Here is a 15010-nt window from a genome sequence, read left to right as displayed (position 1 = left end):
AGCATCCCCGTTTAGCTCTTTCACTCTCCCAACATGGGAGAAGTATCTTAGTTGTAGGATGTCGATCCCCAGAATGCCCTTGTAAATTTATCCAGTAGTGCATCATTAACTGCTTACGTCTAATGTGCAACGGCAATTCCCCCATCTCAACCTGAAGAGCAGCCACAGGAGTTGTTTTCACAGCCCCACAGCATAGTCTTAGAGCTTGAGCTTGCACCACATCCAACTTCTTTAATGCCGTTTTTGCTGCCGATCCATAAGCAATGCTCCCGTAATCTAATACTGATCTTATCAATGCTATATACACGTTTTTACTAGCAACCCTACTTGCCCCCCATTCTGACCCTGTTATGCATCTCATCACATTTAGTATCTTTTTACACTTAGTATTTATCCTTCTAATATGTTCATTCCATGTTAACTTATCATCAAACCACATACCCAAAAACCTAAAAACTTTTACTTGCTCTATATCTTGTCCATACATCTTTACCTGAGCCTCAACCCCTCTCTTTCTAGTGAACAATACTGTCTTGGTCTTCCCAATTGCAAACTTAAATCCCCATGCAATTGACCATCTCTCCACCACATTAATTGCCTCTTGTATTTTACCTTTAATTTGATTAATGTTCCTTCCCCTTTTCCATAAGGCTCCATCATCAGCAAACAGTGACTGTCCGATATCCCCCTGCACTTGTGAAAAAACATAATTAATCATTATGGAAAAGAGTATAGGGCTAATAACACTACCTTGAGGAGTACCATTCTCTACCATTTATCTTCTTGAAACAGCTGTCCCAATTCTTACTTGTATACTTCTCTCATCCAAGAATCCCTTAATCCAATTATATGTCCTACCTGCTATTCCTATCATTTTTAATTTTATCATTACTCCCTCCTTCCAAACCATATCATAGGCTTTTTCTACATCAAAGAACACTGCCATTACAGATTCTTTATTAACTTGAGCTTTCCTTATCTCGGTTTCCAAACACATAACAGGATCCATCGTTCCTCTACCCTCCTAAATCCACTCTGATGAGGTGATAAAATTCCTCTTCTTTCCATATAAAAGGATAATCTATCTGTAATGATCCTTTCCATTATCTTTCCTACATGTGACGTAAGTGCTATAGGTCTATAATTCATTGGGCTTGACAAATCTTTCCCTGGTTTCCTGATAGGAATAATTACTGCTTCTTTCCACCCTGCTGGCAATTTCCCTAAATCCCATACTTTATTATAAAACCCCAGCAACTTTGTAGATGCTAAAACACCTAGATGTTCTATCATTACATAACAGATATCATCTTTACCCGAGGATGTTAATCCAGATCCTTTTATTGCCCTTTTCATTTCTTCCATTGTAATTGGCGCATCCATTATACTGTTACTATCCTCCCTTCTTTCAAGTAAATCTCCATATGCTAATCTTGTCATTGTCCTTCCTCTCTTGCCCTCCTCCGTTAAGTTATCGGAACTATGAATAAGAGTAAATGCCTTCGATATCATCTCTGCCTTCTCCTGGTCAGACACTGCTGCTTCCTCCCCCATCTTCAATATTGGATACTTCCATTCCCTTCTAATTCCTTGCATACTCTTAATCATGTTCCACACATCTCCAACAGGTGTTGCTCTACCAATTTTGTTACAGAAAGTCTGCCAGCTTTGCTTTTTTGCTTTTCGTATAATTTTCCTAACCTTTGCTTGTGTTTCTTTATATTTAATCAAATTATGAAAATTATGGGTTCTTCTTAATATTCTGAGTGCTTTATTCCTTTCTTTCACTATTTTCCCACATTCATCTGTCCACCAGGGAACTGCCTTTCTTTTCATTTTCCCTTTGCTTTTGGGGATCGATTCTTTGGCAACTTGTAGTATTGTTGTTCTAATACTTTTATCAATCTCTTCTATTTCCTCTTTTAGATCTATTTTGTCCATTTCTATCTCACACATATATTTAAATCTTTCCCATTTTGCACTACTAAATATCCACTTCCCCACTAATTCCCTTTGATCCTTATTTGTTTCCAATAAAACACTACACCATACTAGAAAATGATCACTACCTACCGATGAATCTTCAGATAGATCCCACTCACATATTCCGCTAAATTCCTAGAAACTAAAGTTAAATCTAATGCTGAGATGTTCCCTGTATGCACATCTATTCTAGTCCCTCTCCCATCATTTAAACAAACCATGTTTCTCTCTTCTAGCAATTCTTCTATAACCTCACCATTTGCATCTGTTCTTATTCCTCCCCATAAAGTACTATGTGCATTAAAGTCACCACACACTACCACCTTGTTACCATCCAACCCTACTATTTGTGATATCTGCCCCAACTCTAATTTCCTACAAGGATTATAATAATTTATAATTACACACTCTCCCTCATTCGTCCATATCGCTACACTAACATATTCTTGTTATTTCACCCCTACCCTCACTTCTCTGAATGAAATATCGTTTCCAATAAATGTAGCACATCCTCCCCCTACTCCATCTTCCCTATCACACCTTACAGAGGCATATCCATCTAACCTGAATTCTAAATTTGGTCTCAACCAAGTTTCCTGTACACAAATAATGTCAGGTTTATTGGGAAGATCATCAATATACTTTTTAAATTCCTGTCCATTGGCCATCAAGCTCCTAGCATTCCATTGTAGCAAGAGAACCATTATTAATACTATCCAGTCCCTACTTGCTCCTGGCGTGCTTGACTGCTTAGCTCATTCCTCACCTCCTCCCATGTCAGCTCCCTGATATCTAGGTGATGAACTGCTGCTTTTACAATTATTTGTATTCTCTCCGTTTTAGATTTAACCTCCATAGTTGCATTTATCACCCCTGCTATGAAAGTGACTAACTTCTTTAGATCAACCGTTACTATCCCCTCCTTTGCCTGGTCTGGTACTTTTCTATTTTGTGTTTCAACTCTGTTTCTTTCATCACTCTTACTAACCACTAACAGCCTATGCTGGTTGTCAGACATTTTACTTCAGTGTATAGTTTTATTTTGTATTTCTGTATAGGCACATACCTTGATATAAAAACGCTAAATATACATTTACAGTTATAGCAGAGGAAAAATTATGCAGTTCATTGAACACACGGTGACCTTTTGTTACAACATATCCCAATAGCCAGACACATCCCCATCAGTCCATGTCAACTCAAGTGCATGCTGTCAATAAAGCAAAAATGAAAACATTTCAAGTTGATTTTTCAGTTCAACATCTTAAAATGATGATATAATTTGCAATAATAAAAAATAATACTATAAAATGGAAGCTTTCACAGAAAGGCTATTTCATATTGTAAAGTGCATCTAAACGCGTGCAGCGGGAGATGCGGATATAAAAATGGATATAGTGCGCAACCGCAAAATCTGTCTGGGTAGCGCATGTTGATGTGATAACTCTTGTTTTAGTACAGCAGATGATTGACACGTGAGAGGTGACACTTCAACAGGTGTTGTGCCTAATTCCGACTGCCCGGCTAAAGTCTACCCCCCTCAGCGTGCACGCGCACAGTACCGCTGTGTTTCCTCTAGATGGCAGTAAAATGTGTGAATAGGTTGGTTTCATGTGACATCACGCTGCTGCATCGCGAGAGCGCGCATTTCAGATGGAGGGCAGGAAGTGAAATAGCTGAGGATCTGCCGTCTGGCAAAATGCCAATGTTTTGTGTAGTTTACGGCTGCTCCAATCGTTCTAATCGAGAAAAGGGAAAGGGTTTTTATAGAGTACCGAAGATTGTCACTCATAAAGGTGAGAAATGTAAAAGGCTCACAGAAAAACGCCGTAAAAAGTGGATTTTTAACGTACGTCTGCGGTCGGGAGGAGCAGAGTCTGTTAATGCCTGTGTCTGTAAGAGGACAGGGATTAGTAGTACTTGAGCCCTGACACATATCAGTCTGTTAATATGTTTTCAACAAGTGTAATACTTTTATCCACTAGTCCAATTGTACTGGCTATATGTATTATACGTAATGAAATGGATTCTAATCTGTTATTGCACACCATGTTCTTGTTATTATAACAATTGTTGAAAAATCTAATCTTGTAAATAAACCACCATGTATAATTCTGTCTTCTCAATGGCATTTAATCTTTTCATTTCAATTATACAACAGCCAGAACTCACAAAGACCACACTCATAACAATAGTCAAAATGTAATCTTGTCTCATACAACCGTATTGATATAACAGCAATATCACACAGCCCACTTTCAAGAGTGCCTGGATCCTTTCATTACATTACATTACACATGTGAGTTTGTAACTTGCTGTCCCAGTATTTCTGGAAGTATACCGTTTCTAAAAAAGCACTCAACTTTAGGGATAACATCATAAATTGTGGTTCCACACAACAAAATCACAGTACTCAGCGTCTACAATGTGAAGCTGTCCCTGAACTTGGTAGTTGTAGTCATGAGTCCGGTCCAGCATGACATTATCCCCATCATTGATGAGGCAGAAGCCCTTTTCCCCAGCACACAAGCGCAGATTGGCTTCATCTTGGTGAGAGTGTGGACACTAAAATCGCAGAGAGAAGGACACGTGAACAATAGATTAACAAATATATTTTCTGCCTTTTTGCTCAGTTTAGGACTTGAGACATGACTCAGTCTCGAGATTTAGGGACTTTACAACAACAGAGACTGTAATATTACCTTAATCTCGCAGATGCCAGTTCCGTGACAGTCACAAGCAACAATCCCATCAGGGGAGGACCCCATGTATGGCCACTTGGGGTTCAGCCAGAGACCACTGTCCATACAGGAGAAGCCTGCATGCTCTCGACCCATCAGCTTCTCATAGACTCCTCTGGCTTGTGCTTCATGGTTGCATCCATAACTGTACACAGTACACATGCAAAACATGAAAAGGAAATGATTACTTAGTATTGGATGTGTAGAGCCAGTTCAGTGATTAAAATGCCATTACCCTATCAAATCAAATAAAATCAAATCAAATCACTTTATTGTCACACTACCATGTACACAAGTGCAACAGTAGGTGAAATTCTTGTGTGCAGTTCCGAGCAACATAGCAGTCATGACAGTGACGAGACATATACCAATTACAATAAACAACATACTTACACAAAACAATTTACAAATCAGATGTACACATACTTACACAACACAATAATTATATACAATGCAGAATATAGAACAGAATATACAATACAATACAATAAGTGGGAGTATATGAAATATATATGTGTATATATATATATAGCAGTTGTATTGAGGAGAATATGTTGACAGTCCAGTGTGAGATTATAGCTGAATAAAGTGCAGTGCTAATTATTGATCCTGATAGATCAAGAGTTCAACAGTCTGATTGCTTGGGGAAAAAGCTATCATGTAGTCGGCTGGTGCGGGTCCTGATGCTGCGATACCGCCTGCCTGATGGTAGCAGTGAGAACAGCCCATGACTTGGGTGACTGGAGTCTCTGATGATCCTCCGAGCTTTTTCACACACCGCCTGGTGTATATGTCCTGGAGGGAGGGAAGCTCACCTCCGATGATGTTCCTGGCAGTTCGCACCACCCTTTGCAGGGCTTTGCAGTTGTGCGCGGTGCTATTGCCGTACCAGGCGGTGATGCAGCCAGTCAGGATGCTCTCTACAGTGCTGGTGTAGAACCGTGTGAGGATGTGGTGGTTCATTCCAAACTTCCTCAGCCGTCTCAGGAAGAAGAGGCGCTGGTGAGCCTTCTTCACAACGGCCTCAGTGTGGACCGGACCATGTGAGTTCCTCAGTAATGTGGACACCGAGGAACTTGAAGCTGCTGACTCTCTCCACCGGTGCTCCATTGATGGTGATGGGGCTGTGTTCTCCGTCTTTCTTCCTGAAGTCCACAACAAGCTCCTTGGTTTTACTGACGTTGAGGGAGAGGTTGTGCTCCTGACACCAGCGTGTCAGAGTGTGCACCTCCTCTCTGTAGGCTCTTTCATCATTGTCAGTGATCAGACCTACCACCGTCGTATCGTCAGCAAACTTAATGATGGCATTGGAGCTATGTGTTGCCACACAGTCATGTGTGTACAGGGAATACAGGAGTGGGCTGAGAACACAGCCCTGCGGGGCTCCAGTGTTGAGGGTCAGTGATGAGGAGGTGTTGCTGCCCATTCTAACCACCTGACGTCTGCCTGACAGGAAATCCAGGATCCAGCTGCACAGCGAGCTGTTTAAGCCCAGAGCCCGGAGTTTCTCATCAAGCTTGGAGGGCACTATGGTGTTGAATGCTGAGCTGTAGTCTACAAACAGCATTCTCACATATGTGTTCCTTTTTTCCAGGTGGGAGAGAGCAGTGTGTATTGTAGATGCAATGGCATCATCAGTGGAGCGGTTGTTGCGGTAGGCAAACTGCAATGGGTCCAAAGAGGGGGCAGAACAGAGCAGATGTGATCTCTGATTAACCTCTCAAAGCATTTGCTGATGATGGGGGTCAGAGCAACAGGACGCCAGTCATTTAAGCATGTGATTATAGCTTGCTTCGGTACAGGCACAATGGTTGATGTTTTGAAGCATGTGGGGACTACAGACAGGGAGAGGGACAGATTGAAAATGTCCGTAAAAACACCAGCCAGTTGATTCGCGCGACGCTCTGATGACGCGGCCCGAATGCCGTCTGGACCGCGGCTTTACGGATGTTCACCCGTCGGAATGATCGGGTTACATCCACAACAGAGACGGAGAGTGAATCAACCTCTGTAGCGTCAGTCGCGAGTGCACTCTCCGCGAGGGCGGTGTTACTGTCCTCAAAACGAGCATAAAATGTATTAAGTTCGTCCGGAGAGATGCAGCGGTGTTCATGGCGGAGACTTTATTCCGCTTGTAGTCCGTGATTGTGTTAATTCCCTGCCACATACTTCTGGAGTCAGTGGTGTTGAACTGACTTTCAAGTTTGTGCCTGTACTGGCGTTTAGCTGCACTGATAGTGTTACGGAGGGCATAACTGGCTTGTTTACGCTCCTCCGTGTTAGGAGAATTAAAGCGGAGGTCCGCGCAGTGAGTGCCGCCGAACATCGCCGTTAACCCATGGTTTCTGGTTGGGGTATATCCGTATAGTTTTGGTCGGAACAACGTCCTCTACGCACTTCCTGATGAAACACGTTACGCTGTCAGCGTAAACCTCGATGTCGTCATCAGAGGCGGACCGAACATCTCCCAGTCCGCGTGATCAAAACAGTCTTGTAGCGCAGAGTCTGATTGGTCCGACCAGCACTGGATCGTTCTGAGGGTGGGTGCTTCCTGTTTCAGTTTCTGCCTGTAAGCGGGCAGAAGCAGAACGGAAGAATGGTCCGATTTGCCAAATGGGGGCGGGGAGGGATTTGTAGCCTTCCGGAAGGGAGAGTAACAATGATCCAAAACCCGGTCCCCTCGTGTGTTGAACTTTATGTGTTGGTGGTATTTTGGGGCGATTGCTTTGAAGTTGGCTTTGTTAAAGTCCCCGGCAACAATGAACACAGCCTCAGGGTGCTGCGGTTTCCTGCTCACTTATACACCCATACAGTTCCCTGAGTGCCCGGTCTGTGTCGGCTTGCGGGGGATGTACACAGCTGTGATGATAACCGCTGTGAATTCCCTCGGCAGCCAGAATGGTCGACACAGAAGCATGAGATATTCCAGATCAGGAGAGCAAAAGACTTGATGAAATGTACGTTCCTCTGATCACACCATGATTTGTTGATCATAAAACATACACCACCACCTCTGCTTTTACCAGAGAGGTCTTTCGCTCTGTCCGCTCGGTGCACGGAAAAGCCTGTGATTTCGATGGCCGAGTCTGGAATCTCCGTGAGACAGCCAGGTTTCTGTAAGGCACATAACGCAGCAGTCCCTCGCTCTCGTTGGAAAGAGATACGGCTCTCAGCTCACAGAGTTTGTTGTCCAGAGACTGAACATTTGCCAGTAGTATACTGGGTAGCGGGGTCGATTTGCACGACGTCTTACTCTGATGAGAACGCCGGCTCGTTTTCCTCTTTTCCTTCTGCGTTTCCGCGGCCGAGCAGCACAGACAAAGGGCTCCGCCGGCGTGTTTGTAAACAGCGGGTCGGCATTAAGGAATTTGAAGTCCGGTTTTCGATGTGTGATTGTAGAACTAATGTCCAAAAGCGTTTGTCTGTCGTAAACAATAAGGCAGACAACATCCAAGACAAAAAAACAAAGAACTGTAAACAAAACAAACAATAAACCGCAGTGTTGTAACGGAGCTCGCAACGCAGCAGCCATACTCGGCGCCATCTTGAGTGCCATCTCCTATACCTATAACCATCTCCTATACCTATAACCTCTATACTTAGTTCTACTCCTGCATAACCATAGTCTTATAACCCTATAACTAATAACTAACGCGCACCAAAGCAATGTGTTACTATACATTTCATTTAATATTCCACCAGTAAGATACATTTACTTAATAGACAAGCTTCTTTTTTATCCAAATTATACCCTCTGTTGTCAGTGTTTCTTTTTCTGGACATAAACACTGTTTACACGCGGCCTTACCTCTGCCTTACCCTAATTCAAACCCTAAATACCTTGTAGCGGCTGTGGTGAACCTATATGCTTCTGGGTAGCATATGGCCTTGATCAAGCTCTTGGATGGTTGCTGGGGGTTGGTCTTAATAGCTTGTTTCAGCTTGGAAGCAGTTATGCGTCCAGCTCTTTGCCTAAACCAAATCCTGCTTGCACTCTGACTTCGAGTTGCCCTCTCTACAGCCTGGACCTGGGACATGATGAGCTCTTCTAGCTGGAATACCTGGCATAGCTCTCCAACTCTTTGGGGGTAGCTGCAGAGTCTCTGGTGTTCTGTATTCAAGAACAGTTTTAGGAAGCATACTAGATTTGGGGATGAATTCTTTGTAGTAAGGCTCCCTAGCCATCAGTGCTGCACTCCTTGGACAGTTTTTGCTTAAAGTCTCAAAAAAAATAGCATATGTTTCTGACCCTCTCTTCACTCTTGGGCATGAAAGTGATTTCCCAACCTGGTTTTCAGTTGTCCTGCCATCAATAGAATGGTCAAGCTTTTTTTTTTGGCTTTAGCAGAGGCGAAGTCGATCAGAGCTACTGGAACAGCAGGAATCTGAAAATAAGTTAACACAAAGAAGCTCATTAAGTCCACATTTCTGTGCTCCATAACCATAACATATCTATATGCAGTATAAATCTGGCGTTTATCCTATGGCTGTGAGAAAAACAGGTAAGGCTATCATCACAGGATTGAGATGCCAAACTGTTTATGTGGGTCTTTGCAGTCTTAGCTTCTCTTTGTCCAACAGGGAAATTGTGACTGACCATATTGTCACAAGCTACACATATTAAGGCAGAATATAGAATAGAAATAATTTAATAAACCCCAACATTAGGTATGATGGAATATAATGAAAATCCCCTAAAAGAAGATGAAATGTAGACGAAGACAAGCAATCTGCCTGATGAAGTAACCAGGGCAAAGACGTAACCAAAGGGGCACAATATAAACATTAATTTAACATCATAATTTAGCCTACAGTTACACAGTGTCCAAAAAATACAGTGTCACTGTTAGATAATTTTGTCATCCAATGTATTTAATTTATTTGTTGATCTGCAATCCCCGTCTCGATACGGCTCAGCTGAGGGAAGAAAAGAAATGACACAGAGACTCCATGGTATCAAATCTCCTCTTCCAAGTTTATTGTCTCAACACTCTGTTTTATGGTCCAGAAAACCACATTCCACTGGACCCTCACCAATGAAATAGTTCTTTACCTTATATGGGGGTGACATACATGTTTCAGTTACGTGTGAAACGTGAGAACAGAGACAAAAACACATTCCTTAGAACATCTTTGGAACAAGAAACAGTTGTAGCTACCCCCAACAAAAGAAGTGTAAAAGAGGCCTTCATTATTCCACATTACATCACCAGAGAAGTTGTTGAGAAGCATTATTTATTCCACAATGCCCACTTTGATCCTGAAAGGATCACATAGCCTTCTCAACCAACTTCAGTATTAGGTACACGCATATAATGGAGCATGGCGATATTATGCCTGTTTATCATTACATTCATCTTTTGCATTAGTAATTGTAGCAAACATGGGCCAAATAATAACATAAGTATAATGGATACACCAATCGATATAATGGAAGACATCCCGGACGAGCCCCCAAACTGTTAGATAATTTTGTCATCCAATGTATTTAATTTATTTGTTGATCTGCAATCCCCGTCTCGATACGGCTCAGCTGAGGGAAGAAAAGAAATGACACAGAGACTCCATGGTATCAAGTCTCCTCTTCCAGGGCAGATGATGAAACATCCGGCCTGCATAAAGTACATGTTTTAGGCGATTGAATCAATTATATGTGTCGTTAGAAAATTCACCTTTAGTTAGTAATTGATACCCCGATCAATGTTATGCTGTCATGTGGTAATGTTGTGCAGGATTGTTCCTATCTGGTGTGAGGTGTGCACAACTAATGGATGTGAAAGTACAATGCGTTCTGCATGTTGTATCATCAACGCCGCATCAGTCACTGCTCACAAACATGCAGGGAGGTTTTGGCGACTGCCTCCAAAATTTTGACAAGTACGCCACTGGTCTATATGTTCCGCAATGGGACTGAGCGAGGATCGCTTCCGCTGTGCCTGTCACCTTGTGCACGTACAGATGAAAGGGTTCATCATGATTTGGTAGTAATGTTCATTTCAGCAGTCCATTTGATAGGTTCCTCAGCCCTTGAGAGTGTTGCTTCTCTCAGGATTTTGTCATATAACGAGCCGTTTGGCAACCATGCTCGATAAAAGTTCACTAAACCCAATAGGCTTTGCATTTTAGCCTTTGTTTTAGGGTGTTGGAAGGTATTAATCATCTTCACTCTGTCTGTGGAGAGACGTACTGTTAGTTTCTGTAGTTCATGACCCAGATTGATAGTTCAGTTTCACCCATTGCATCTTTTCTTTTGATGTCTCGAAGCCAGCCTTCGCTAATACATTGCGCACTGTAGTTGAAGTGGCTGTGCATGACTTGATGTCCGGGACGGAAAGCAGAATGTCGTCAGTATATTGCAGTAGACAGGTGGCAGCTTGGTGTCCTTCAAAGTAGCGTGCACTACAGCAGAGAACACAGCAGGCGAGTCTCTAAATTCTGTTACTATTGGCCTCCATATGTGAATGTGAACAGCGGCTAATTGGCATAACTGACACTGAATTAACACAAATTAATAATAGTAAAATGAGTTTTTAGTTTTAGTTAATAGTAGTGCACACATCCGGCACCACTGGTGACAATGTCATTAATTTTCAAATCTTGTGTTAATTTCCATGTATTATTAATTGGTGATTTATATGATGAGTGAATGTGTTTCAAAATACCTTGTTACAGGCATTCCTGTATAATTGGGCCAATGCCCTGTTCTTTTTCTTTGGAAAGTGGATACTGTTTGCAGTATACTGGTTAGTTAAAGCAGAGTTTGGCAACATATGGTCTTACGTCAATAAAGCCCACCTCATCTTTGTGGGTGGCCCATAGTGCTGGGTCGACGTTGAGCATTTCCTGTTTCGCAGCAGAAGTGTTGTCAGACGTTGAGCTGCAAACTTCTCCGTAATGTCCTGTATACACAGACTGAAAATATACTGAGGGAAACAGCAATAGTAATGAGTTAGAATCAAAAGTTTTTATTTATTTATTTTTTCCCCCCGATTTTATGCATCGGATCACAGACGAGTCAGGCAAAATCATGCATTTTAAACAAGTTTGTGTTATCTGGAGATGTTACGGGTAATTTTGGTGTCATATTACACTTCACAGGAATGCCATTCATTCCCACAGAGTTCAGAATGCGTCCTGTAATAGAGCCCTCATAGCAATGCGCCGTTAATAAACTTTTAAATGCGGCAGTTTCGATGATAAAGGTATGCGGTTTTTATATAGTAATTCTTTGCATTTAGTCAGCGTCTCTGACAATGTTATTGAAACGATTTTATATCCGTCTGGGCACTTGATTAAAGGAAATGCAGCTGTTGTATCTTTGCTCGTATTTTTCTTTGAATCTGAATCGAAGCGAATGAGTTAGGCTACCCTTTAAATTGTGTTAAATCGGGATACAATCACATGGTGTCTTTGGGGAGCTAGGGGTTAAAGCTTTGTTCACGACAATATCATATTTAGGTGGCTTGTTTTGAAACAGAGACCGCTGCATGCATTTGATTAGTCTCTTTTTGTTCAGGACCTATGTCCCAGAATAGTTTTATTTTCTTCCACTCATCGTATGATTCTATATATACTATTACTATATATTTATAATCTCACTGAGGGTCCGTTCACCCTTTTTTAACCATAGATTTTGGATTTACTCCTGAATTGATCTAACTACGTTTTTCCTTTTTTTCCTCCTTTTTCCTTTCTCCTTTCTCTGACCACCCAGCCAAATTGCTGATGGCTCAGTATTATAATCTTATTTATTGCAAAACATCCATTATTTTGGAGTTTACTTCCGATAACGGGCGGCTTATTTCCTGTCCCACAATGTCACCCTTTTAATAATAATAATACAAACAATTTCCCAATCGACACGGTTCCTGCAGATCAATAATGCAGATCAAACAATTACCGTCCTCTTCCTATTCATACCAGAATAAGGATATCCTTAAAACTGCTGCTGCGGTCGTGGGGTTTTCCCTATTTATAATAGAACAAAAACCCTCCTTCCTATTTATAATAAGGCAAATTCATCCCTCTGACGGGGCCCCCGAGCAGAGTTATTAACGGAGTTAATATCGAGCCAAATTAAACTAAGTTTTATTCAATTTTATTCAATCTCTCATCACACAGGAATACCTGATACTTAAATCAGTCTTACCTGTCTGGAGAGATCCCGGACGAGCCCCCAAACTGTTAGATAATTTTGTCATCCAATGTATTTAATTTATTTGTTGATCTGCAATACCCGTCTCGATACGGCTCAGCTGAGGGAAGAAAAGAAATGACACAGAGACTCCATGGTATCAAATCTCCTCTTTTAAGTTTATTGTCTCAACACTCTGTTTTATGGTCCAGAAAACCACATTCCACTGGACCCTCACCAATGAAATAGTTCTTTACCTTATATGGGGGTGACATACATGTTTCAGTTACATGTGAAACGTGAGAACAGAGACAAAAACACATTCCTTAGAACATCTTTGGAACAAGAAACAGTTGTAGCTACCCCCAACAAAAGAAGTGTAAAAGAGGCCTTCATTATTCCACATTACATCACCAGATAAGTTGTTGAGAAGCATTATTTATTCCACAGTCACCTTACCTTTTTTACATGTGATGGCATCAGCCACTTGCACTGCTCTGTTGTGCAGGAAGCTGTATCTCGCATCTTTACCCCAACTTCAATGGAAAAAAGAACTGCCCCTACATGAGAACACGATTCTGATAGTCTGTGAATAGAATACAATATGATTATTTTTATTTATTTTTACCTCAAATGCAATCTACACCAGGGGAAAAGTGCAATCTATATCAGCCCATTTTGATGATGTGCGATATAGCCCAGAGCGTTCAAATCAGAGGCTAAAATCCGGCTAGGAAAAATGCATGTTATTTCCAAATTAAGATAATATTTGATGTAAAAACGATACTATCATTATAAGGGCACCCCAGGCAACATTATAAAATAATAAAACAATCCAGTTCATGACCCCTTTAAAGCTCTCTCCAGTATGCTAGCAGTGTGTGTGTGTGTGTGTGTGTAGAGAGAAAGATATATGGTAACGTTAAACATCCTAGCCTACATAAATTACTTACCCTGCCATGCAATTGCAATGAGCTGCAATGACTTCTCCATCCTCCTTCGCAATAATCCAGGTCTTCAGAGGTGTTTCGCCTGATCTCTGAGAGTGGTTTACCTTGAAACATAAACGATTGTCAGTCTAACGTCGTCGTTAAGATGTGTTGCATGTTTATTGACATTATAGGCGTTACTGCTAGCATCTTAACACATAAAACAATATAAGAACAAACACTCACCCTAGCGAAGACCAAATGATGATCATCGTGGAGCCGTTTGGTACCGAGGTTGTGGACCCACCCGCTGACAAAAAAGTTGTACGCCTCCAGACTTTTATATGCCTTCATTTGCTGTCTGGTGTAGTACGATGTCTGAAGGACCAGATAGTTGGTGATGTCAACAGCCTCCACTGTCGGCAAATCTTCAAGTTCGACCGAAAACTCACTCATCTTCATGAGGAACGGGTCACGTCCAACATATGCGCTTACTAACTCCTTGTATCTATTTCTTGAAACTGGTTCTAAATTCGTACAATACGGACTCTTCGCGCGTCATCATAATCACGTGACTGAAACCCAAGAATTTCGTCTTCCCCCAAACCATCCGAAAGATCAGTTTGGATGATAAGTTATACATTTTCCTGTAGATGGCAGCACAGACTCTGAAATTTAATTCAAAGGATTTCAAATGTCATTGCCCTATGTCCTTTTGATCCTTATGGAAACAGTGTTTCTAGTCGATTCTAGGTCTCTTTTGTCTGCTATTTGAACGTTAAATCACTAGCCTACTGGTAGATTTTAAACTAAGGTGTCACATGCTTTACAAAAGAAAATTACTTCACACTCAACTCTTGTTATGTTATGTGTTATTAATAATGTTATGGATATTATATCTAAACACTTGTTAAAATTGTACATGTAGTAAAGTTCTGTAATTGGCTCTTGGTGGAAAGCACCTTTCTACTGCACCTTTCAGATTTTAAGCAAGAAAAACATAAATTAATAACATAAACACACATGAATATCATATATATATATATATATATATATATATATATATATATATATATATATATATACTGTGTACTGTCCAATAACATATTCTATTTACTTAAACAGTTTTTCTTCTTGGTTGTTTTTAAAATGTTTTAGCATACAGTAAGTGCACATACAAATCCCATGGCAACCCAAATAATAATGCAATTTCTTTATATTAT

The 15010-nt window shown here is 41.1% G+C and overlaps 1 protein-coding gene across 1 annotated transcript; it reads right to left on the bottom strand.

The window, feature by feature from the left end:
• Positions 1-4103: 4103 nt before the first annotated feature.
• On the bottom strand, positions 4104-14339 carry LOC127653381 (uncharacterized). Its single transcript, XM_052140055.1, has 6 exons — positions 14034-14339; positions 13812-13912; positions 13318-13444; positions 9012-9109; positions 4686-4869; positions 4104-4548 (listed from the first exon to the last, which is right to left on the bottom strand). Exons 1-6 carry the CDS (start codon positions 14247-14249, stop codon positions 4360-4362), a joined length of 915 nt encoding a protein of 304 aa, XP_051996015.1. The 5' UTR covers positions 14250-14339; the 3' UTR covers positions 4104-4359.
• Positions 14340-15010: the final 671 nt, after the last annotated feature.

The sequence above is a fragment of the Xyrauchen texanus genome, chromosome 12 (genome assembly GCF_025860055.1).
Source record: "Xyrauchen texanus isolate HMW12.3.18 chromosome 12, RBS_HiC_50CHRs, whole genome shotgun sequence".
NCBI lineage: Eukaryota > Metazoa > Chordata > Actinopteri > Cypriniformes > Catostomidae > Xyrauchen > Xyrauchen texanus.
This window is presented reverse-complemented; position numbering and strand designations above follow the sequence as displayed.

Coding starts and splice junctions, on each gene's coding strand:
- LOC127653381 (XM_052140055.1), bottom strand. CDS start 14,249: ATGAAGATGAGTGAGTTTTCGGTCGAACTTGAAGATTTGCCGACAGTG. Junction 9,110..13,317: donor TGCCATCACATGTAAAAAAG/GTAAGGTGACTG, acceptor ACTTATTTTCAG/ATTCCTGCTGTTCCAGTAGC. Junction 4,870..9,011: donor GCAGGACAACTGAAAACCAG/GTTGGGAAATCA, acceptor TACTGTGTACAG/TTATGGATGCAACCATGAAG.